Here is a 26,699-nt window from a genome sequence, read left to right as displayed (position 1 = left end):
TGAATGCTGTTAGCAATATAGTGTATGTCAAGTCAATAATCAGTAAATGCAGGGTCTGCTTTATTTGATAGTGGTTTGATCTTGTATTGAGTTTTACTTCCTTGTCTTGTTGCTTTGATTAGTTTCAGCTGTGTTTCCTCATGCCTCAGTTTTCCTCAGGTTTTTCACAGGCCTGAAAAGGACAAATCAATCAATGATTGAAAAACTCCCCTAAAAAGGCTTCTTTGAACATGTGGTTCACCTGTACCATGCAGCCCAGCATGCAGGCTGCAACTAAGAAACATAGCTGGGAAAGGGGGGGGGGGGGGGGGGACTGAAGGGTTTTTCCCCCAAAACCTCTTATTTGTGTTATTCTTCTGCCATAATGACATTTGACTTATAGCTCCATCACTTCTCCGTTCACCTTGAGAAGTGTGCAAAATTCTTTTTTTTGTGCCTCTTCTGCAGGTACAGGTTGCAGGTAAGTTTAATACCTGGCCTTATCATTCACAAGGAGACAGACCAATGTGAGGCGAACTTAAGAATTAGTTTCCATGCATCTGAAAAGCTCCACTTTCAGTGGCAACAACAGCTTTAATGAACAGCAGGTCAAAAGGCAGAGTAGGAGAGTTTTTTAAAAGTGCGTTATTGCTGCACTACTGCTCCAAAGGGACGGCAAATAAAAGCTTTCTGTGATGTATGTGTTCCTGCATCTCTGATAAAAGCAGAGTATGTTCAAGTGCAGGTTTATGACCTCCCACTGTGAGAGGGGTTAAGGCCAAATGCTGAGCTATTCATGCATGCACACGCAGCACTGTGCCCCCTGCTGGGTCCCATAGGTAGATTTACATGAGCATTTTCTTTAGAGAGAAACTTTCTTTTGACCTAATTTAACCAAATCAGGGCAGAAAGGAGAAAAGAGAGAAATGACAAAAAGAAAAGAAAATGGTAAAAGTAGAAGACAAAAAAGGAAGTAGAGAAGATAAACAGATGTGGAAGAAAAGCTATATATAGTTCACTTTTTTACCGGTTCCATAAAGATCTCTAAACCAATAGGGTCCAAGGTAATTCATGTCTCTCCCAGTTAGTGGTTTGGTGTGCATTAAAGATTAAGGGCTGTATTAAACATTTGCAGAACCTTACTCTACTTATAAAGCTAAGAAAAGGAGGCCGGGCTAACAAACTTTATCATTTATTTTTACTTTCACAGTGCTCAAATTTCCCTTTCACTCATCTACCCACTACAGGAAACTGACCCTAAACCTTCTCCTGCTGTCGTCTGCCTTTGTGTCTTCAGGTGATGAATGTTTGACGCTAGCTTTAAAGGGTCGCTGTGAGAACCAGCTGAAGCATCGTCACACCGGGACAGAAAGGGTGATTGGTAATGGTCACATGACAGTTGGCACCATTAGCACCAGCGGTGGTAACCGTCTGCTCGAGCATGCCATTGGAGGGCTCTGTGAGGTCCACTTCCTCCCACTGGTCGTTGGAGTCAGAGACAGTAACCGAACACAAAGACTCAGATGTGTTGGTAGGTACAGCAGGTCTGAAAAAAGCCCAGCTCAGTCCTTGCAACCAGCCTACACTAACCACTTAGAGGGCATACTTTTCCCTTTTTTTTTTTTTTTTTTTTACAGACAACTAATTAACAGCACTGTATTCAGAGTATTTGGAGTATTCGGAGTATATGTAATGATTCTGTGCTGAACTGAAATACATAATAACCACAGAAAGCACAACAACTGACATAAATACACAAGTGTCTTAAATGGGAGTCTACTGTGTTTTGCACACTCCTGCAGCCAATCCGGTCGTTAAGTCTGACGTCACTAGCCGTGTCTGGGCCTAAACTCCGCTGCAGGTCCATAAATCAAACGATCACTGTGGCATTACTGAGAGTTGAAAAACTGTCTAAAGTCTTTCATCTTTAATAAAATGATCAGCGTTCTGCTCTACCAGGTGTAACAATTGAGTTTAACATTCAGGCATCCATGAAAACGGAATTTATGACATTTAATGGAGTTAGAAGTTAGCAGGGAGTTAGCTCGCTAGCTTCTATCTAAATACAATATAGCATGTCCTGACTGCGGGGTTTTGGAAACAAATTCAAACGTACAGCTCTGTTATCACTTCCAGCATAAATGAAGACAGAAAACTAAACAGCAGTGACGTTTGTAGGGTTACTGAAGTTGGGCTAGCTGCTATATAATGATGTGCTACGTGACCGCTAGCGACACAGCTATGTTAGCATAATATAAACAAGCTAACTTTTTTTCCACTGGATAAAAGTTAACGTGAGTGTTCTCGGTGGTCAGGAACAAATGTAATCGCATGGCAGGATGCTGTAAAAGGACCAAACTTCAGCCAGGAGAACAACTGAGATAATCCATCCACAACACGAGGTTAGTCATTCATATACTGCTGCATGGGCTGGGCTGTAGCTACATCCTAAGGTTTTAAAAACTGAGCTTAAATAAATGATTAGCGGTAATAAAAGCCGAGGGAGGTCAGCAGTGATCACTGACTGTTTTAGGAGCTTTTTGAGATAAAATAGAAGAAAATACAAAACATTAAACATGTTCACAACACAAAAGCCATATTAAACGCAGACTACTTTAGGCCCGGAAGTAGGATTCGTCACGTCATCACTTAACGACCGGATTAGACGATCGCCCACATTTAAACAAAACATTGAAAAAAAATATGGTTAAGTGACTACAGCTACTTCTTCTTCTGGCTGTCCTCTTTATGAGTTACCACACAGAGGATCATCTGCTTCCATCCCACCCTATCCTTAGCATCCTCCAGCTCTGCATATTCTCCTTCGCCATGTCATTGAACCTCGTGAGGTGGTTAGGCAGGAGCACAAAGTGGGTATTCTAAAAAATGGTGGTTTTTACTTACCCCAGAAAAATAGACAAAATGAATCAACAATATACATACTAAACAAGGCCAAAGGAACAGAACTAAACTCAAGACAAAATAACAATTCAACATAACTCCAGACTAATTGCTCAACAAAATAAAACTGAACTAACACACAAGAAACACAAAGGACTTAAATACTGGCTGATCAGACCAGGTTGATGCATAAGGGGAACACAAATACCAACAAATTTAACATCAACAAAAGCCCCCAAAAGCAGCATTTAGTTTAATACTTACTTCAAATTAATGATACTCAGCAAATAAGCAACTTATAAGTAAAAGCAATTATGCAACATTTAAGATAATTGTTCTTCCTCATGATAGAACTACACTTACTATCACCCAGTCAGCACTTCCTGTGTATAACAGTGCTCAACAGAGCATATCTTTTGCCCTTCATGACGCCAGCAGCCCTGAGCAGCGACATAAACCCCTGCCAGCACCGGTAAAACAGAGAAAAAGAATTTAATAAAGATGATTGTATCAAAGCTAACTAAATGTGTGCACTACAAATAGAACTCATTTATTTCAACAAAATCGAATAAACATAAATAAAGTGTCGAAAAAAGAACGGTGTCACAATATTTGTGTATATGAAATTAAGTTTACTCCTAAGGGTAAGGATCCCTCACAATGCAGCTCCTACAGACCGGTGAGCCTCGAAGCAAAACAAAACCGGAGCACCAGAAGGCCAAAAGACAAAAACAAAAAACGAGCCCAAAACCAAAAGAAACGAAGCACACCAGAACACAGGAAAAAACAGAGCCCAAAACAGAAGAGTTCAGGGGGCCGACAGCACAGGAGTCCAAAACAGTTCAGGGGGCCGGCCAGGGGGCCGACAGCACAGGAGTCCAAACAGTTCAGGGGGCCGGCCAGGGGGCCGACAGCACAGGAGTCCAAACAGTTCAGGGGGCCGACCGTGCGGACGGCAACGGCGGCGACGTGGACACAGTTCGGGGGGCCGACCGTGCGGACGGCAACGGCGGCGACGTGGACACAGTTCGGGGGGCCGGCCGTGCGGAAGGCAACGGCGGCCACTCAGGCGATGGTGATCCGGACCAGGCGAGGCTGCAGAGGCTGGACCAGGCGAGGATGAAGACTCGGATGAGGCTGGACCAGGCGAGGATGAAGACTCGGATGAAGCTGGACCAGGCGAGGATGAAGGCTCGGATGAAGCTGGACCAGGCGAGGCTGAAGGCTCGGATGAAGCTGGACCAGACGAGGCTGAAGGCTCTGAGGCTGGACCCGGCGAGGATGATGATGATGAAGCTGCAGCCGGCGAGGATGATGATGATGAAGCTGCAGCCGGCGAGGATGATGATGAAGCTGCAGCCGGCGAGGATGATGATGAAGCTGCAGCAGGTGGCTGGACGGGCTCCTCGGGCCCTCCAGCTGAGACAGGTGGCTGAACGGGCTCCTCGGGCCCCCCAGCGGAGACTGGAGACAACGGCCGGAGCGGTCCCTCGGACCCTCCAGCGGAAACAGGAAACAAAGGCCGGAGCGGTCCCTCGGACCCTCCAGCGGAAACAGGAAACAAAGACCGGAGCGGTCCCTCGGACCCTCCAGCAGAGACACGGGACGAAGGCCGGAGCGGTCCCTCGGACCCTCCAGCGGAGACACGAAACGAAGGCTGGACGGGCCCCTTGGACCCTCCAGCAGAAGCCATCGCAAAGCCAGCAGGCATGGAGTCCTCTGGCAGACATGAAGGCAATGGGTGCTGTGCTGAGCACTGGCCCTGCTCAGACAGCACTGACACGGAGTTGTTCTCTGAGGGCTGCTTAATCTTCAGGGGTCCAGAATCAGCTGGGGACTGAGACCTAGCCTCTGGGGAAGCCCTGGAGTGCAGAACGGTGCCTGAAGCAGCTAAAGCGCGAGAAACTCCCTGACTGGACCTTAAATTTTCTCCCTGCATGGAGTGAATGAGTGGAACCGGTACTGCTGGAGCCAGAGCTACGGGTAGCGGGGGCACTGGAGCTACTGGAGACTGAGCAGAGGGGGACACTGGAGACTGAGCAGAGGGGGACACTGGAGACTGAGCAGAGGGGGACACTGGAGACTGAGCAGAGGGGGACACTGGAGACTGAGCAGAGGGGGACACTGGAGACTGAGCTGAAGGGGACACTGGAGACTGAGCTGAAGGGGACACTGGAGACTGAGCTGAAGGGGACACTGGAGACTGAGCTGAAGGGGACACTGGAGACTGAGCTGAAGGAGGCACAAGAGACTGAGCTGAAGGAGGCACAAGAGACTGAGCTGAGAGGAGCACTGGCTGCGGGGGAGCTAACCGAGCTGAGAGTGGCTGCGGGGGAGCTAACCGAGCTGAGAGTGGCTGCGGGGGAGCTAACCGAGCTGAGAGTGGCTGCGGGGGAGCTAACCGAGCTGAGAGTGGCTGCGGGGGAGCTAACCGAGCTGAGAGTGGCTGCGGGGGAGCTAACCGAGCTGAGAGTGGCTGCGGGGGAGCTAACCGAGCTGAGAGTGGCTGCGGGGGAGCTAACCGAGCTGAGAGTGGCTGCGGGGGAGCTAACCGAGCTGAGAGTGGCTGCGGGGGAGCTAACCGAGCTGAGAGTGGCTGCGGGGGAGCTAACCGAGCTGCCGGTAGCTGCACAGGCGATAAGCAGCTCGCGTTGACATCCGCCACACAAAACGCAGCCCCTGAATGAACAGTCATGCAGTCTGAAAATGAAAAAGAGTCCTCACTCACCACAGCCGGCGATTTAGAAGCCCGAACGTCCGGCTGTGGGGTGGCGCGCTTGCGGCGCGATCTGCGTTTCCTCCCCGCAGACGGCTCCGACGGGCCGGGCAGCGAGGCAGGAGTGGCTGAGAGAAGGTGAGGTGTGTGCCGGAGAAAAGCCTGTATGGTCGGAGGAAGTGAATTCAGTAGCCATGGCAGGCCGGAAAAGAGACGTTGTAGCCGACCTTCCACGGCGCGGCGAAGCTCGTACGGAGGATTCTCCAGCCACAGCCCGAGGAGGATCTCCACATTGTAGCCGATGTCATCCTGGAGCTCCTCGGACGGATTGACTGCCGCTGGGTCCATGGTGGCTGGTTCGTTCTGTCACGGTTTGCGGGGCAAGCCGTGTGGATTTGTAGTAAGGACCCAAAAGGCGGCAGCTCTGGTGCAGGTGAGTGTTTATTTACAGGGGTGTAAGTACAAACAGCGGTGGCGACAAAACATGAAACCGGAAACCTAAACTGGGTAAACTAATAAGACAAACCAGAATGAGGATGCAGGGAGGTCCGGAGAAATACATACGGGGAGACGCAGGGAGACCGAGGGGAAACAACACAGACGAACCAGCGATTACTAAGACAGAAAATACAACTTAAATACACTCAGAACACAGGGAGATTACACACAGGTGGGAGACACAGCTGGGAGTGATTAACATGACGAGACCAGGGAGGCAAACTGAAAACACTCACATAAGACACAGACCTTCACAATAAAACAGGAACACACAGGGGGAACAGGGTAAACTCCAATTAGAGAACAGAACCAAAATCGCGAAGAGAAACCACAAAACGCTGGGTCAAAAGGACCCAGGATCATGACACATGCGGTCCTAAATGAATTTGAATTTGGCCCATTGTTTCAAAAATGGATTAAAATACTGTATTCCTCTCTGGTTGCGGCAGTGAGGACAAACAATGTAACTTCTGACTTCTTTCAGCTTAGTAGAGGCTGCTGGCAAGGCTGTAGTTTATCTCCCTATCTTTTCAACTTAGTAATCGAACCTTTAGCTATCGCTCTTAGGGAGGACAATCAGGTTGCTGGAATCTCTAGGAGCGGGACAATGCACAAAGTATCATTGTGTGCAGATGACTTATCGCTGTATATATCTAATCCAACGGCATTAGATATAAAACTGCTCAAGGTATTAGATCACTTCAGACGCATATCTGGATGCAAATTGAATTGGAAAAGTAAGTAAGTAAAGTAAGTAAAATTTTATTTATATAGCACATTTCTAGATAAGGGATCACAAAGTGCTTTACAAGGTATAGACACAGATTAAAAAGACGAAGTACAATCAAAAGTTAACAAAATGCAATTTTAAAAAGATGTGTTTTTAGCTGTTTTTTAAAAGTAATCAGTGAATCAGCAGATCTTAAGTTCTGAGGAAGAGAATTCCACAGTCTGGCGGCCACAGTAGCAAAAGCTCGATCACCCCTAGTTTTCAGTCTCGTATACTTAATAACAAGTAGGCCCTGACCACAAGACCTCAGAGACCTACTAGGGGCATAGGGCTGTAAGAGTTCAATGATGTATGATGGTGCTTGTTCTTGAAGAGCCTTAAATGTGAGAACCAGAATCTTAAAGTGGACTCTGAATTCGACAGGGAGCCAGTGTAACTGTATAAGCAGCGGTGTTATATGTGAGTATTTCGATGTTTTCGTCAGAAGCCTTGCTGCAGCCCACTGTTCCCTATTAATAACAGAGAGCAAGATTTCTCTGCCTTCCCCTTTAAGTTAGAAAAAGAAATGTTTAAATATTTGGGAATAAATATAACCCGCACAATGATGGAGTTGCGGATTCATAATTTTGACACTTTGTTAGAACAAACATCACAAGATTTTTAAAAAATGGGCAACATTTCCAATCTCATTAGCAGGCAGAATAAATCTAGTTAAAATGGCGGTCTTACCAAAACGTCTCTATGTTTTCCAAATGATTCCTGTTTTCATAACCAAATCAAGTTTCAAAGATTTAGACAGATTAATAGCAACATTTATTTGGAAAAATTCAAATCCCAGAATGGAAAAATCATATTTGGAAGTACCAAAAGAGCCTGGTGGGCTAGGGTTGCCACTACTGGGCGGCTAATATCACCAAATTATTGCACTGGAAATATGTTTATGAGAACAGCGAGGGTGAGGCTTGGGTAAAAATGGAACTGATGTCTAATCCACTTCCCCTCCTAACCTCATCCGTAGCTCTAAATCCAAAACAGAAAATAACAAATCCAGTTGTAGGAACATCTATTAGATTATGGCTTCAATTCAGAAGGCGCTTCTGTTTGCAACAGGTTAGTAATTTTTTCATTGTTGCTTTTAACCTTTTTATTGCCATCCATTTCAGATAAAGCATTCCAAATTTGGCACAATAATGGTTTGAAGTTTTTTTACAATTTATTTTCAGGAGAAACTTTTAACACCTTTGATGCTTTGATGAGAGATTACAATATACCAACCTCACATATGTTTAGATATCTGCAAATACGAAATTTTGCAAAAACATTGTTTCCTTCATTCTCCTACTTACCTCCTAAAAATCAAGTGGATACTATTTTGGAAATAGATCCTTTTGGCAAAAGGTGAATCTCCGTCATATACAAACTGATACAGAGCTTAAGGCCTGTTACTTGGGAAAAAACTAAAAATAATTGGGAAAAAGACGTTGGGGTGGATTTATCTGATGATGAGTGGAGATCTTGCTTGAATCGTATACATACCTCCTCCCTTTGCATTCGCCGTGGTTTAATTCAGTTTAAAATTCTTCATCGTCTTCATTATACAAGAGAGAGGCTTTCAAAGTTTTCCCAGAAGCCGATCCTGCCTGTCCCAGGTGTGGACATAATCCAGCAAATGAGGGTCACATGATGTGGTCTTGTCCTAACCTGGATAATTATGGATAATATATTTAAAGTATTATCTCACATCAGTGCGCAAAATTTAGTGCTTGATTTCCACATTGGCATTTTTGGAGTTATGCCACCTCAATACGAAATTAGCAAATCTCAGGAAAATGCCATAGCATTTGCTGCATTGCTTGCCTGTAGACTCATTCTATTCCACTGGAAGTCTGCAGAGTTGTGCAGCTGCAGGTGCGGCTTCGACACACACTTCAAGGATGCTAGGATAGCGAGAGAGATAGTTGGAAGCTGTGCCGTGTTTTCCAGGGATGTGCTGATCTTTGAACTGGAATGGCTGCATGGCTTGAACCAGTGAATAATTTCCCCATTTGAGTTCTTCAGCCTGTTCAGCCACTGCAATGCTTTATGGTCAGTCTGCAAGATGAACTCCCTCCCCAGCAAGTAGTACTTTAAGGAGTCTAGTGCCACACTTGATAGTGGCATAGTGCTCTTCTGAAGGTACGGCTCTAGCTCTGGCCGGGACACACTTTGCTGGATTGATTGTGAGGACAGCAAGCTGCAAGCGGTCCAGGACCAAATTCAGATGTTCCACGTGTGACTCCAAGGCACCGCTGTACATGACAATTTACATTGCAAGCCAGACATTGTGGTTGTGTTGGTCACTCTGGCACGAACACCACACCCAAGCTAGCTGATCGCACAAGTGTTCAGTGGGGTTTAGGTCGGCACTGCAGTTAAGGCATTCCATCCTCTTTTCTCCAAAGTTCGGGAGGCAGTGCCTGATAAACCCCGCTCTGAGGGGGTGCGTTGTCATCTTGGAGGGCAGAGTTTGGTCCCAGACTCTGGAGACACAGGATTGCCACTGGCTGCAGAATCTCAATGTCTCTCAGCATCGAGCTTTCCTCCAGTGATGACAAGCCTTGTTTTCCCATGGAGGGAGATGCTGCCTTATACTAATACATCACACAAGCTCTACCAAAAACTGTTCCCCTATCAGTTCAGCAAACAGCATTATGTTCTCCACATCTTCTCCACACTTTGACCCTGCGATGTCTTCGGCAGAATCTTGACTCGTTGCTGAACGTAACATTTCTCCACATGTTCTGGTTCTACTGCACATGATGTCAAACTGTAATCATGGCAGCCCTGTGAGAGTGGAGTTCTTTATGGTCCAGAGAGCTGTCTGCCATATCATCCTGAAAACCTGGACTGCAAATCTGTACAAGGATCCCTATGGCCTTTGGTTCCCAAGTGCTAGTGGGGTGAGGAAATGGTCTTGTTGTGGTGTATTCTTTTTGGGACACCCTCTTCATGGCCCATCTTTGACATCCCCAATTATTAACTTAGAACTGGCCAATTTGGAGACGGTACTATGACTCGCGCCAAATAATGGTGCAGCTTGGTTTTACAAAAAACCAGCTTGAATTTGCCCTATCGTGTGGGCCCTGTCCAGATCATTAACAATTTTGTGCTAAGTTTATATGAAAATCCAAATAACTGGGATTTATAGTAAATCTAAAAAAAAAACATATGCTAATAATCACTGTATCTTTGAAGATGTTTGTGCAAAGTTTCATTCACATGCCAAATGTGCAATTAAGTATTTTTGTATTGTTGGTGAGTGTAGAAGGATACCAACACTAATTTGACATGTCTAGCGATATATCAGTCCAAAGTCTTTCATTAAAGTAGTCTTTTAAGACAAACATCTGTGTTTGATGCTTGCTCAGTCATCCAGGTAAGGAAATCCCAGAAGGTTTATTCTGTTCATCTGAACGTAGTGTTTTCAGTGCAAGTGAGGTTCTCCCACTGAAAACGCGACGTCCTTCTGGGACAAGGACCTTTTCTGTGTCTTTTCTGTGATACTTTCCTTTTCCCTGGACAGATCACACAGACTTTGCAGCATGTCCTCTGCTGCTGCCCGTGAACTCGCCTAGTTTGCCCGTCTCAAGCTGTGAGCTGAATAAAAACACGAGACGCTGCCATCAGCAGCCTCTGGGCACTCACCTCTCCTGTCGCCTCTACCAGACCTGTGACCATGCTGTCCTCATTTCAGGTACGCTGTTTTTATGTCTATGTAACGGTCTCATGAAATAAACCTTGACAGCAAATTTTAGTAGTATGCAAGTAAATTAGTATTAGTATATTGCTACAGTTACATGCCAATTACATCGACAAGGTCCCGGGTTCAAATCCCGTCTATGGCCTTTCTATGAGGAGTTTGCATATTCTCTCCGGGTACTTAAGGTTCCTCCCACACTCCAAAGACATGCATGGGCATTTCCAAACTGACCACAGGTGTGAATTATGTCTCTGTGTTAGCCCTGCTTATTGGCCAGCTGTCCAGGGTGTAACTGTTTGACAGGTAGGATAGGTTTCCCCTATCCTGTGACCTTGGACACATGGTTAGTAAATGGACTGCTTGTTATACAGCCCTATACAGCATGTCACATTCACCCATTCACACACATTCATACAAGCACTTGTTTCTACCTAACATTTACAGACAACAATAGCATCGTGAGGAGCTCTCTGTTATCGCTTAGTGTTTGCCGGTCTTGTTTATTTCCTTACCTTATACAAATTCCTCTTGGTCTTACTTCATGTGGTTAGTTCTGTAGTCCTGTTCCAAAAATCTGTATAATCAAAAAAATGAAGTTGGGTGATTGTTACATGTACAAGATTCAAACTTGTAGCTTGAACGAAATAATTTCATGTTTCTATGGTGAACATAATTACATCATGTAGCATCTGCATGAAATTCGGCAACGTAATTCGTTCTTGTTGAGATGATGTGATACAGTCTAGTAAGAGTGGTTAGTTGCCTGGACTCACGAAATTCACAAGATCACATGAGATGTCAAACTGCAGGAAAACCACTGGAGTTTTAAGAGGCAGACAAGTACACACACACCACGTGTGTGCTCTCGCTATTTATTGTGGTTTAACCTGTCAAGGACAAAAACGTACAGAAAATTCTGCAGCAAGCCTGGTAATCATAGCTTTCCTAGTTTTGTTAGGCCTGGAGCGACAGCTTGGTGGTGTGATGGTTAGTGCTGTTGCCTCACAGCAAGAAGGGCCTGGGTTCAAATCCACAATCTGGCTGGTTTGCAGTGTGTAATTAGAGTTATTGGTGATTCTTAATTACCCATGAATGTAAGTGCAAATGGTTGCTTGTCTCTATGAAATAATCAACGCCCATATTGGTTCATTAAGCAAGAGAAGCAGTAATAGAGATCGACAGACCACCTGACTTTCACGCATTGCATTGTGGGTACAAGTGGCAACAAAATCAAAACACTGCATCAAGCATTTCCAGCACCGGTAATCATTTCCATCTCGCTGCAGGGCAACCTGCTAGTGACAAATAAAAGCTGTTTCATTCATTAATTCTGCGGTTTTAATCCCTACTTGCATTTTATTTGCCCCAAAGACAGTGATGTACAAAACGACGGAGAACACGGCAGCTCCGTACGAAGACAGACGTGACGAAAAGAGTATGAGGAAAAAATCAAGGAGTGAAAGGGTCAGACCCACACGAGCATAGAGTGGAGTAAGGACGTCAGCCTGCTGCCCGACTTTCATCAAGCACATATTTATTATCATATGGTCCTAAGTGTGAGTGCATACACTCACAACATGTTTAGTAACTTCAGATCCCTGCAACAAGCCCAGGTCCAGTTTACTTTGGTGATTTGGACGATTCCATCTCACAACTGTTGTTACAGGCCAACGCATCTATTTGTCGTTTCAGGTTGTAGTGTTACACAACATTTTCAGATCTCAGAAAACAATGAGTGTTTCGTAATTCATTCAATTATTGTCTTTATTTATAACTGGCATTATTGTTTCATTCTATTATAGAATCTTACAGGAAAGAGGCAAAATTGTAAAAATCCATCGTGCTTTATTCGCTGCTTCGGTGAAAAACAAATCAACAATGCAACAACAACAACAAAAACCATTGCAAAACAACATACTGAAACAGTTATTCATCACTTGATTGCTTCAATACAACACTTGGGCACATATATGCGGACGTTTCGTGGCTGTTTTGATCTCGCTCTCTCTCTTAACTGATCAGATCTGGTAGCAGCTTTAAACTCGGTGTGACCCAGGCTGACAGAGGGGCCCAGTCTGGATCACATTCCTACATTTTGTAGGCCGGTTTTCCTACAAAACACAACAAACATTAGCCCGCAAAGCCACAGTGAACAAAGCAGCATAGCAACGAATTCAATTCAAATCAATATAAGACTTACTTGTAACCTACATCAACAATTGTGTTATGATAAATTACGTAATAACTACAACAGAAGACTGACCTTTGTGGAAATGCTTGGAGCAGACTAACCTGGAGTGTTCTGGGATGTTATATTTGGTCTTTGAATGGCTGCAATCCAGGCCATCCGTCGCCTCGTTGTTACTTCGGAAACATGGCTTGAACAATTTTTCTTCCACAACGTAATCCCGTCGGCTTCCCGTGGCTGTCATGCGACCGGCTATTGCAGTTAATAATACAACTGTCATGAACCGAAGTTCCGCGCACAAGCTGGACCCAGAAGCAGAGCACACACACACCGGGGTATGAGAAAAAAAATAAACTTTATCATAACTGAAGGTGTCCCGGGAGGGTAGAAGGGGAAAACGCGTGGAACCAGAGAAACCGAAGGACCGGGAGGTGAGTCGCGCAGGAACGCCGAGAGCGGGACTGTGGGAGGCTGCAACAGAAAAAGGAAAAGGATTATTGGGGTGCGGGGAAATGGCAGCATACGAGGGGAGGTAGAGTATGCGTCTTACGATGATAGCGGGGCTGAGGGAGCCGGAGGGAGGGGTGAGGGTCCGCGGGGGAGCTCCAGAAAAGTCGAGGCGGCGAGTGCTGATCGTGATCCAAATTCCAGACGGGTAGGTGGACAGGCAGGTGGCTCAAAACACGCCGAGTTGTGATCTGAGTACACAGGGCAGAGTTAGTGCTAGTTCAGACGAATAAGTTTTCATAAGGGCTTTCCCGCAGGTGTACGTTACCACTGAGAGACGACTACGGACTGGCGTGGAGCAGCAGGCTGGGCAGGATTAAATAGTCCACCTGGTGATAGCCTGGGATGGGATGCAGGTGTGGAGTTAGCAGCCACGCCCGTGGGCATGGGCATCCCATCAGCACCTCGGACGCCGGGCCGCGGACCATGACAACAACAGCTTCTTGCCTTTCTTTGTGTTTCTTTTTATCGCTGTGTGACTGTTTTCATGTGAAAGCCTGCGTGCACTAGTACCACTGGCCACTCGTACCCACAATCCTGTGTGGTTTTACCCCAGAATGATGTCACATTTTCAGTCCATATTGCCTTGATTAACAAAGTAGTTGTTTAAACAACAAGATTTCATTGTGTTTTCCTGAAGTTTTTAACTTGTGTAGAATGAATTAAAACAAATTTCACTTTACATACTTCAATAACTCACTTCAAGTCAATGTAAGTATACTACGTTGATCCAACATAATCTGATTGCATTAAACCACCAAATGCCAAATGTGTTGGTTTGACATGGTCAAAAAGAGTTATTGTACTTGGTTAAATCACGTGGAAAAAGGTGCCAAGATTAAATTGTGTTCATCCAACAGCAGATTTTTTTGAGTGTAGGTTCATCCTCGGTTCAAATGGGATTAATGTTCAAGCTCCTTCTGCTTATGATGGTAGTTTTACTTTCCTTCTGTTTATGAATTTCTTATGTGTGCTTGAAGTTCCATGTTGGTTTTAGTTGATGATAAGTTTGTTATTCATCTTTGGTATTCCCATTCAGTTCCTCCCATCTGGTGTAATTCCCACCTAGTGGGAGGAGTCTCTTCTTGGTAAACGTGAGTTCTTCCTTCTCACTGCTGCCAAGTGTTCGTAGATGACACTGTGATCACTGGGATTCTCTCTGTAATGCTGTAGGCTCTTTACTTCACAATATGAAACTCTTTCCAGTAAAATGCAAACTGTTCCTTATTGCTAACTAGGGATGGGTATCGTTTAGGTTTTATCCGATACCGGTGCCAAATCGGTACTTTTGAAATGGTGCCGGTGCTCAAACGGTGCTCAAACCAGTGCTTAAAGAATGGAGAACACAAAATTGGTCCAAAAACCTCTCATGTTCAGCTGTTTTTTTTTTTTTGTTTTTTTTTTTGACACTGTAATTTTTATTGATAGTTTTGTCACAGTTTAAACATAGACATGTATTGCATTACAGGAGAAATAACCATGCAAACAAACAGAACTAAAGTGAACAAAAGGTGTGGGTGCCAATTCTAATCAACTACCGTATGCATGCCTGCCTTTACTCCGCAGCATACATACTCCAGCTTATATACGTACTTTTATACGGGCATGCATCAATAGATATACAGAGTTTTATAGACCTTAAATGTTTTGTTCGTTCATTAATTTTCCTTGGTGCCATATAATGTCCACTTCTCCCACTTAGCAAGTTCAGCTGGTTTTTTGTAAAAAGATAGCAATGTTAGCCTTTTCTGCAGCTATGGGGCATATATGGTATCACTCTTGGCTGGAAGCAGTGCTTAAACAATGGAAAAAACACAAACTTTGTCCAAAAACCTCTCATGTTCAGCTGTTTTTTGTAAAAAGATAACAATGTTAGCCTTTTCTGCAGCTATGGGGCATATATGGTATCACTCTTGGCTGGAAGCAGTGCTTAAACAATGGAAAAAACACAAACTTTGTCCAAAAACCTCTCATGTTTAGCCGTTTCCCTCTTTTTCTTTGGTCATTTTAGCCTTTTTGGCCAGGGTGAAGGGAGTATCTGCCATCAAACAAGAAGACAGCCGCATGTAGCTATGATGATGTTTGCTAGTTCACCTTACATGCATTAATGTAATAACGTGGTTAGCCTACTCAACGTAAATTACACAGAACAACATTAAGCTACTCACGCAGAGAAGAACGGCTGCTGCTGCATCATCATCCTCATCATTTCTGCTACACTGGCAGGGCTGGGGGCCAGGACTCTCCTCTTCGTGTTTTTGGGGATGTTGCTAACTCCGGGTCCGATAACAGGCACCACACCCGCAGTAGATGTGCTCGGTGTGAGGTCTCGCAGCAAGCTATCAAATACGGCGCATTTCTCGGCTTTTAAAAAAAACGCTATGCGTCGCCAGCTGTTTAATCGGATTCTTGGTGTTACCTCCTTTGACAGTATCACAGTATCAGCTTAAAGCACTTGTTGCTGCTGAGTTTGCATCTTTTGCTGTGAAGTACAGCCAGATTTTTGACCGCTTCGCCTTGGGCATTTTTAATCTGTAGCTCTGCTCTAAAAGAACGTACGTACCTGGGCCCGCCTACGATCCTCGGAAACGTAAAATGATTGGCTAGAAGTGTATCACAGCTCAGGGAAAAAAAGCACCGAAATAAAGCACCGAAATGTGCGCTGCTTTTCGGTCTGGTTACTACCGTTTATGTTAGAACCGGTGCCATCATGGCACCGGACACCGGTACCCATCCCTATTGCTAACCATAGCTGTCAGTAAAGTTTAGTAGTAAATAAATAAGTTAGTATGGTGACATGTCAGCTCTATATAGCCATATAGTTGTTTAGTACACCTCCTTATGTGATGGAGAATAATTTAGCTTTTGGTCAAAAATGCAGCTCCCATAATGTTTTAGTATTAATGGTAAATGGCCTGCATTTGTATAGCGCTTTACTAGTCCCTAAGGACCCCAAAGCGCTTTACACTACATTCAGTCATTCACCCATTCACACACACATTCACGGCAAGCTACATTGTAGCCACAGCTACCCTGGGGCGCACTGACAGAGGCGAGGCTGCCGGACACTGGCGCCACCGGGCCCTCTGACCACCACCAGTAGGCAAACACGGGGTTAGTATCTTGCCCAAGGATATTTGGCATGCAGCCAGGAGGCAGCCTGGGATCGAACCACCGACCTTCTGGTTAGTGACTGACCTGCTCTGCCACCTGAGCTACAGCCACCCCTATGATTGGTCTACGGTTCGAGTCTTTAAGAACTGAATGCAAGTCAGAGTACAGTGATGGAAACGTGTGTGTGTGTGTGTGTAGGTGGCTGGCAGCAACTAGTGATGTTCCAGCATCATGTTCAGAATCTTCAGCGGTTCTACAAAATGCTGCAGAACAACGGCTTCCATAAGGATCACATTAAGACCTTCTTCGGCAGCAGTGGACAGCTTCCTGGTAGGAACACTGGTGGAGTTTTTACTCTTTACTTTCAAAATGTCCACTACATTTATTTGATATCTTTATTTGCCAAGTATAGAAACTAATTAAAAATCGGTGCTTGTTCACTGGCTGCAGAACTGTTTTGATATGTTGCTCTGATAAATTCTGAATAATCACACAAATTTTTATTATTTAATTACAAACACTTCCTCCTTTAAATTTTTATAAAGTTATATATATACTTTCACTGTAGTTTATTCTGTTCTTTCAACATCATGTCTGTTGAGTTTTGTTAACAACAATCTTTCTAAAATTCAGCAACGTAGGCTGATGATAAAAGCCGAATATTATAGGACGTTGACGCACCGACTGTTTGTTAAAATGTGTGTCTGTACCTGACCCCTCTCTGCGGTCTCCTCCCTTTGCAGAGGATGTAGAGGGCGCATACTCTGCAACAGAGAAATCGGTGATCCGTAACCACGTGTCGTACGTCTGCAGGAAGCAGCACTGTGCCGACATGTTGGTTCTGTACCTGAACTCACCAACGTGCAAGGATGGCACCATGCTACTGTGGGATGCCAACCTTAATGGCATTGTAAGAGGCTACACCACCACACACACGCACACGCGTGCACACACACACACACACACACAAAGAAAACTACACTAGAATAAATTAAGTAAACATAAAGGTAAAACTTGGTAGTGGCACTCAATCAAACATGAAAAAAACAAAACAAATGTGCATGGCCACAGATTATATTATATATTATAACAATTCACTGTGACGTCACAGGTTTGAAGTCTTTTGCTGTCTACAATGACCACACTAGAGTGGCAGTTATCAGGTAACACCTGCTAGCTTGGGTAGTACGCTACATCCAAGTTTAAGGGTATAATGTACAAACACACAAATCAGCTAATTAGTGCTACATAAAAGACTTGTCTAATACCAAAGTGTCACTCACTGACATCAAATACAATCTGGATAAATTGGCCTATTTTCTATTTTAATGACTATATTAAAAATGTTTTAAAAGGCAACAACAGCACCAGCACAATCCAGGGATCAATTCAATGTAATTTATATAGCAGCAAAGCACAGCAAGCCACCTCAAGGTGCTTAATATTGTAAGGTAAAAGGGGACGAGAGAACACTGGGTGCATCATGGGAAGCCCCGAGCACGCTGTTTATTTATCCTGTAAAGCTGGACAACATTGGAGTTTGTAGCGATTTACTTTTAGAGCCAAACTCAAGTGTCAACAGAGAAACTACACCGGATGGTCCTTTTCACACACTGAGGTCAATTATGGAGTTCCACAGGGTTCAGTGCTAGGACCAATTCTGTTTACATTATACATGCTTCCCTTAGGCAGCATCATTAGAAGACATAGCATACATTTACACTGCTATGCAGATGACACCCAGCTCTATCTGTCCATGAAGCCAGATAACACACACCAATGAGTTAAACTGCAGGAATGTCTTAAAGACATAAAGACCTGGATGGCCGCTAACTTTCTGCTTCTTAATTCAGATAAAACTGAGGCTTAGAAATATGGTATCTAAGCAGATTCTTCCTCTGGATGGCATTACCTTGGCCTCCAGTAACACTGTGAGGAACCTTGGAGTCATTTTTGACCAGGATATGTCCTTCAATGCACATATTAAACAAATATGTAAGACTGCTTTCTTCCATTTGTGCAACATCTCTAAAGTTAGAAATATCCTGTCTCAGAGTGACGCTGAAAAACTAGTTCATGCATTTATTACTTCCAGGCTGGAGGACTGTAATTCATTATTATCAGGATGTCCTAAAAACTCACTGAAAAGCCTTTAGCTAATCCAAAATGCTGCAGCAAGAGTCCTGACAGGGACTAGAAAGAGAGAGCAGATTTCTCCTGTTTTGGCTTCCTGTTAAATCCAGAATTCAAAATCCTGCTCCTCACATACAAGGTCTTAAATAATCAGGCCCCATAACGACTGTGTTGAGTCTGTTCCTTCCCATTCCCTGCAAGGCCACCTGGGTTGGCTGGAAGACTGTTTACTTAGCCTGGCAGGGTGAAGGACACTGTCTCAGCTGAACTATGGACACGCACACACATACATATACTGATACTGATAAGCACTCACTGACGCATCACCCTCCCTACCCCGGATCCAACGCCTCCTCCAACGCTTACCTCCCCTCTGATGTGGACATCGGGTCAGCTGGAGGCGCAGTCGAAAGATTGCAGCGGTCCCAGATCAGATGTACACACTAGAACTCTTTCCCATGTTGCTGTCTGTGTTTATTGTGTTATGGTGTGTTGATACCTGTGCATTCCTGTATTATCCTTTTGTGTTGCACATTTCAATGTTTTTTTTTCCTCGCTACCTAGCCTGACCTGTCTCCCCAATGTGATGTTTGTATTGTATGTACGGTCAGCAAGGTCTGTCATCTCGGTTGTGGACAAAAGACCTGCAACTGACAAATAAACGCTATCTCATCTCATCTCATCATCTTATCTTAATGACCTTGTAGTACCATATCACCCTATTAGAGCACTTCGCTCTCGCTCTGCAGGCCTACTTGTTGTTCCTAGAGTATTTAAAAGTAGAATGGGAGGCAGAGCCTTCAGTTTTCAGGCCCCTCTTCCGTGGGACCAGCTTCCAGTTTGGATTCGGGAGACAGACACTATCTCTACTTTCAAGATTAGGCTTCAAACTTTCCTTTTTGCTAAAGCATATAGTTAGGGCTGGACCAGGTGACCCTGAATCCTCCCTTAGTTATGCTGCAATAGACGTAGGCTGCTGGGGGATTCCCATGATGCATTGAGTTTTTCCTTTCCAGTCACCTTTCTCACTCACTATGTGTTAACAGACCTCTCTGCATTGAATCATATCTGTTATTAATCTCTGTCTCTCTTCCACAGCATGTCTTTATCCTGTCTTCCTTCTCTCACCCCAACCAATCACAGCAGATGGCCCCGCCCCTCCCTGAGCCTGGTTCTGCCGGAGGTTTCTTCCTGTTAAAAGGGAGTTTTTCCTTCCCACTGTCGCCAAAGTGCTCATAGGGGGTCATATGATTGTTGGGTTTTTCTCTGTATCTATGAAGCGCCTTGAGGCGACTTTTGTTGTGATTTGGCGCTATATAAATAAAATTGAATTGAATTGAATTGAATTGAATTGATGGACTGGAGAAAGTTAAACCTATGGTGCAAGAGGCCAGCCAAAAAGTGAACATGGTACATGGTAAACAGTAGATGCTGATGTGGTCCTTTCTTCTTTCCTACTGCTGGCACTTGACTGCTTTTCTTTCCTGATTGTCTCACATCTGTTTCCTTGTAATCCATCTGTCCCTGTGTGCCTTCACACACTTCCATTTCTGATTCTCTCTGCCTCCCTTTCTTTTTCCAGGCAGATCTAAAAGAGCGCTACTCAGTCAATGAGCTGTTGGCCGACCTGGCCGGCTGCAGGGCAACTCGTGTCCTGCTGTTTGTGGATCAGAGCTACAGCGGTGTCCTATCCAAGCGGCTGCAAGGCTCTCAGAAACACCTCAATGTGGTTCTAATCCAGAACCCGGCCAGGCAGACTTATGCCCACCTGAACCACAAGTTGAGTCCAGGCTGGGAGGACAGCAGCTGGTCCTTAATCAGTCCTGCCACCTGCTTGCTGGACCACCTGGGAAAGGTGACCTTTTAGATGAATCTTTGTTTCAGTGTTTACTCCTCTGAATACTTTTCTAATCTCCTCTCATGATGTGTCAGGATGCTGGGATGTTTCGCCTTCTGGAGCCATGGGCGGGCCTTTTAAACGTGACCTTGGCTGGTGCCCCGTGCAATGCCACACCACCTCTAACAGATAGCGAGATGCAGCGAGAGTACCAGGGCTGCCAGAATCTGCCGACTGCACTTTGGCACCAGAAACTCAGAAGGGCAAACTAAAAGCAGAGCATGGAGACGCACTGGGAGACTTTGAGAGAGGATGAATTATGGACACACACATACACAGAAGTTTGCAATCCAAAACTACAATTTTGTTGCTGTGTGTGTGTGTGTGTGTGTGAGTGTGTGTGCATTGACCAACGAACATGGTGGACACTGCTGTGTGTGTGTGCCATCTATGTCCTAGCTCTGAACTTGGACTGTAACCATGAAGATGACAGCTCATCCCAACGGGATGTCCTGAACTCTGTGTTACCAGTGTGTGTGCTTGTTTGTATGCGTGTGTGTGTTTGTGAGTTCAGCAAGAGGACAGACGCTCTCAGAGACCAGCTGATGCTCTGGCCATTGTTGGAGTGTGGGACGGTGTGTACACCGTATCTCCTGGGCACTTAAATGTTTTAGATCCAATCATCCCTCTCTATCTTTGTCTGTCCTTTATTTATTCTCATTTGCCTTCTGTTTGCATTTTCCACTCGCCATGGACTTCTTTCTGCTAGTGTATCGATCGCTCTTAGTCTCCTTCATTCCTCTGCAGCACTTTTCTTCTTGCTTTCACTCTATAAGGAGGATTCTCATGTAAAGTCAGCAAACCTGTTAACCTGTTTTGACCATATTTGTATATCACTGTGTTCGCTTCTATACATGCATTGTTTGTGTTTCAGTGACAAGTGATATTAGATTAATAGAGGATGCTGAACAGTGAGTCTTTCTCCGGTCAAGGAAATTCATTCAGCACCCTTTTAATTGTCTGTAAGTCAGCAGCAACTGCAGCATGGAGCTACAGCAGATGTTTAATGTTCATAAAACATCTAATTATACGTCTTTATTGAAACAAAGCAACTTTGATCATTTAGGTATTTTTCTTCAGAGAGGACACAGTTTTAGCATTATATTCCTTTGATGGCGCTCATTTCCAAATGATAACTACACATTAGGAGTGTAAAACAACAACACAAGTACAAGATTTTAGCCGACTGTCAAGATGTTGCTGCTCACTTCAGGCAAAATTCCTAATGATTATTTTACATCTTAAAGTGTATCTGTTTTCACAATAGATGTCAGTATTGTCTCTATAACAAGAAAATGTGTCAGGAAAAAAAATTACCTCATGAAAAGTCCTGGGCTACAGCGTCACAGGACGTCCATGTTCTTCAGTCCCCCTTTGAAGCTGGTAGACAGCGCTCCACATTTTACAGTGACAGCAGGTGACAGCAGGTGACAGCAGGTGATAGCTATCACTGTGGGTGAAAAAGCAGATGTTATATATGACTGAGCCCATGAACTCAGCAGCAGAGCATTCAGAGATATCAGGTCAGAAACTGTTTCCTCGTAGACTTTTGTAGAATCAGATTTTTATTTTTCAGCAATAGCGATCAACATCTCAACATCTGGGTTTTTAGGCATCACATTTCATTTTTCAGACCCAATTAATCTTTTTTACTGTCTATGGCCTAAATGTCTCCCTAATGGCTGAAAAAAAGATGCATTCATTGCTTCCACCTTTACCACAAAGGGGGGCTAGATGGCAACTCTTAAATGTACACCTATTAACAGCTAGAGCACATCTTTGAGGTTCTTCTTGTACACTTTGTGTTTGAACGCAGTCATGCACTCATGCACTAGATAGGAATGCACCATTCCACGTTTCTTCCCAGTTCCGATACATTGCTGGTGTCTCGTCTTTAGGTATTTGCTGTGTAAAATTAATAAACTGTATTCTTTGCTCTGAGTGACTGAGAATCGATCTTTTTTTGTGTAAGGCAGCATTTGCCTGGCATGAAAAATATTTCTTTCCTAAGTCTGGAAATTAAACTGTAAGAACACTAACATTAACTGGTATTTATTAGAAATAAAATGAAAGCTTTGATTTGGGTCCTACGTTCTCCTCTCACAGTGAATACACCTCCTCATCGTGCGGCCAAAAAATATTTTTTTGAGCACTAAGGATCAGGAGATTCGCTGACAGTCAAGAAATAGAGATCTGTTCGCAGCAATCATGATTAAGAGATGAAGCACTGAGACTGCCCTTCCTGCTACACAGACTGGCTATGGCATTTTAATAAGGGTGTGTGAGTGTGTCACAGAAAAACATGCATTGAACTGACAGACCATGTTCTGAATTCCACTTTTCTGTGAGATTCGTGTCTGTGGGTGACCTGTCTCACTCGTTTCCGGTGAGTTCCTTCCTGTCTTGCTGTCTTTTATTGATTTTATTGAAATCTATTCATTGTTAATCTTTATCAAGTTGATGAGACAAATGGTTTTCCAAATGTGTGGGATATTTTTGCAGCCGAGTTGCTTCTGAGAAGTGCATATTCACTATCTGTGTAATGATTTGTTTCTAGTTGTGTGCAGGAAATCACAACATGTAGTCAACAAAGAGTTTTTAAGGGCCAGTCAAATACCTGAGATGTATATCTCTACCTGATGACCATTGCCTGGGTACTTGGGAGCTAATTTATGCAGAACACAAAACTGCAATACTACAAAACAAAAAAGAAAACCTTATTGAATTTCTAAAATGAAGAAATAATCAGGACAGTGAGGCCAAACTCAGAGTATGATGCTCTTGGTGGACCTGAGCTCAGTGTTCAACACCATTATCCCAGACATCCCTACCATCAAACTGGACTCTCCCTACCACCGGCTCCTGGATCAAAGATTTCAACTTCAATCGGTCAATAGACTCACTACACCACTTCTCTGGTAAAGAAGGCCCAGCAGCGGCTGCATGTCCTACATGTCCCGGGGAGGAATAACTCGGAGGAGATCTTGCTGCTGGACCTTCTGCTGCTTCCCAGTGAAGAGCATGCTCTGTTGCCAGGCTGTTTGGTACACAGGGACCACTAATGAGAACAGAACAGAAATCATTGGCTCTGCCACGCTGACAGGTGTTAAGAACATTTCAATTCAATTTTATTTATATAGCGCCAAATCACAACAAAAGTTGCCTCAAGGCGCTTCATATTGTATGTATTTCCAGTTTCTCACCAGCTGTTATTCTCCTGCTCCACACCTCTGGTGTTAACCAGGAGTCCAGGAAAAACTGCTCGAGGCAAAGCCTGTTGGTCTTAACTGGCTCGGAAGTGCCGATGTTCTCAGAGGTGGTTGTTGAGTCTAATACACATAGAAACAAGCTAAGAATATCAAGAATACCAACAAGAATGTCAAGCTGTTTGCAAAGCTGTTTGGGTGGTTTAGGCCCTGGAGGAAAGTCCCAGCCCCCCTTTCACTGTCCTAAAATACATTGCTCTGCTTTCCCTGCTGCATACATGGAATCAGCAGCTGCATCAGAGATAGTGCCTTCATCAAATACACACTTGAACTATTGACACATATGACAATGCATCATTTGAGTTACTGGGCCTGTGCCCATAGTAGCGCTCTGCCTCTCATAAGATTAGTCATAGATTATTTTACCAAAATCTTAGGTATAGGATCTGTGGACTGCTTGAAAATTAACATTTACTGGGTTAGGAAACTCTTTGTCTAACTCATTGGCAGTGATGGGAATAACGGTGTTACAAGTAACGGCGTTACTAACGGCGTTACTTTTTCCAGTAACGAGTAATCTAACTAATTACTAGCCAGGAGGGAAGGGGTGAGTGAGTGATTCGTTCGCTCTACGATTCAGCACAGGAGGGAGGGGGTGAGTAGCTCAAATGTGTTGTTAGCATGTTAGCAGAGCGATGCTACTGTGAACCGAGGAGCTATTGTCTTGATGTGAGCTTCTACTCAGGGTTTTTTCTTCCAGTTCAGAGCAGAAATGTTTTTGTTAAGATACTGGATGTTGTGTTTTTCTCCACCATTTTAATTATAAGCTAGATACATTGCTGCTAACAGCAACTGGGATGAGTCAGTGAGTCAGTTGGGCTTGTGAATCATGATTCATGAGTCAGTAAAGTGATTCTCGAGTATTGAACGATTCATTCATGATTTGCGCATCACTAGTAATTAATTACTTTTAGAATATTGTAACTCAGTTACTAACTCAGTTACTTTTTTGAAGAAGTAACTAGTAACTGACCACAAATGAATTGCATCATTTCTCCAAGTTCAGTTACTTTGACAGCACTAGGTCTTGATTGATGGCGAGGGGAAGAAGGACATACTCGTGTTCCCGTCCTCAGTGGCCACATAATCCTTTCACAGCAGTACTATACACAGCTTACACTGACCCCTGTTTAAACCCAGTTATGACATGAACCATAGCCTGCAATGAACATCTTGCTTCAGTGTTTGCCAAATATTGCTGCGTAGCAAAATGTGAATATGCAAAAAAGTTCACAACTGTGTAACTTACGTTACATTATAGGTTTGTTTCTGTGTGTTAAGACTTTGTTTTTTCCATATTTCTGCATCAGCAGCTCTCCATGTCCTAAAAGCAGTGACATCCTGTCAGGAAAGCAAGGACAGCAGTGCTTGCCCAGTAAAATCTAAAATTTAAACGTCAGTTAAAACGCACCAGAGTGAAAGCCGTCACTCTTCTTTCATCGCAAAGTGTTGAGTCATAAAGCCTCTCACATGCTTGCAGGCATTCTTTACATTATTCCCATTCTGTGTGCCCAGTTGGCCTCCGTCACTGGAAGCTCCCCTTGCCTTGGATTCCACTGGAAACTATTGTGTGTAGGGATGGGTATCGAAACCCGGTTCTTGTTGAGAACCGGTTCCCACTGTTTCAAATCCTTGGAATTGTTTGCCATTTTTGCAAACGATTCCCTTATCGATTCCAGTCGCCCTGAATTACGTCACCATATTGCAGAGCGTCATTTACTGGCAGGAAACCCGTGTTTCCTGCCAGGTAAATGACCTGGCAGGAAGCGTTTGAGCCGCTTAGGCTCAAACGCTTCAAACGTGTAGTCATACTTTACGAGAACGGATGACAACAGGGCAACTTGCAATACTTGCAAAGTAGATATTTCATTTAAGGGAGGAAACACTACGAATATGCAAAAGCATTTGCTCACAAAACACGCGATGACCTTAAATGAATGTCGTGTTTTTAATTCCACTCCGGACTCGTGAATCTCAGCCCAGCAGCGGTAACGTTAGCACGTCCACGTCCTAACGCGGCAGGTAAATAATCAACTAACAGTGCATATTATGTTAGCGTGATCTGCCTTATTACAAACCTGCCATTACTGTGCATTTAGGTGATCATGATGAGAGAGACAGAGTCTGGCTCAGATGCTGGCAGTTCTCGCTGCAGTCTACCGGTAGCGTCTCCTTTCAGGCCAGGACAGACGAATGTCACTGAGCAGTGACTCAGTTTGTGGTCAAAGGCTTGCACCCATTTGCCACAGCAGATGATTTTCAGTAAGTGAATGTGTTTAATTGTAGGCAGGGACATTACTGGATATTCTTGTGTAATTGTTACAGAATAATTTATGTTATACTTTGTTATTGCTACAGAAGAATATTTATTTTATTATTTTACATTTACAATTTTTTTTCCTGGGGACCCTGTGACACCCATTGAAGAGCCGTAGGCTGTGGATCTCTTAAGATCTCACTGTTGGGTTTGTAAGGCCATGTTACTCCTAAATTTCTATCTTGTTCAAAGAAAAGATATAAAACAAAGTTCTAAGCTAATCGACCTTAGTGTTCTCCTTTTTTAAAAAGAATCGATAAGAGAATCGAATCGTTAAACAGAATCGAAAATGGAATCGGAATCGTGAAAATCTTATCAATACCCATCCGTAATTGTGTGTGTCTGTTTCATGGGTGTATCTACTCCCACTTATCATTGACTTAATCTCATCAAGCTAAGAGCCCAGCAGCTTTTTCTGGTTTGCACAAGCACATTGTTTACACAGGTTATCCACAAAGTCTTTGACAAGAGACTGATGGGAGATTAGTGTGCTGGACAAGCTGCCACAGTTGGAAGATGCACAAACACACTAAGATTAGCAAATAGACAAGCCTCTATGATTTATATCACAACAGATACGTTTAGTGCAGGGCAATATGGCCAAATATATTTATCACGATATATATTTGAAAATTTGCAATAATGATATAACTGACAATATAATTACAAAATACAACTCCACAACTTTACTAGCGCAAAAAACCCCATCCATTT

General features: G+C 44.0%; 1 protein-coding gene across 1 annotated transcript in view; it reads left to right on the top strand.

The window, feature by feature from the left end:
- Positions 1-22,302, top strand: part of LOC146650362 (uncharacterized) — a 24,878-nt gene extending 2,576 nt beyond the window's left edge. The window contains exons 3-8 of the mRNA XM_085384798.1: positions 1,277-1,510; positions 10,387-10,557; positions 16,571-16,702; positions 17,116-17,282; positions 20,088-20,360; positions 20,438-22,302. Of these exons, the coding sequence (XP_085240924.1) occupies positions 1,277-1,510; positions 10,387-10,557; positions 16,571-16,702; positions 17,116-17,282; positions 20,088-20,360; positions 20,438-20,614 (1,154 nt within the window). The 3' untranslated portion in view covers positions 20,615-22,302. The remainder of the gene's footprint in view (positions 1-1,276; positions 1,511-10,386; positions 10,558-16,570; positions 16,703-17,115; positions 17,283-20,087; positions 20,361-20,437) is intronic.
- The last annotated feature ends 4,397 nt before the right edge of the window (positions 22,303-26,699 follow it).

Source organism: Rhamphochromis longiceps, linkage group LG16, assembly GCF_057381845.1.
Source record: "Rhamphochromis longiceps isolate RC_006_pf linkage group LG16, R_longiceps_female_GT1.1, whole genome shotgun sequence".
In the NCBI taxonomy this organism is placed as follows: domain Eukaryota; kingdom Metazoa; phylum Chordata; class Actinopteri; order Cichliformes; family Cichlidae; genus Rhamphochromis; species Rhamphochromis longiceps.
Note: the sequence above shows the minus strand (reverse complement) of the source record. Positions and strands in the feature narration are given on the sequence as shown.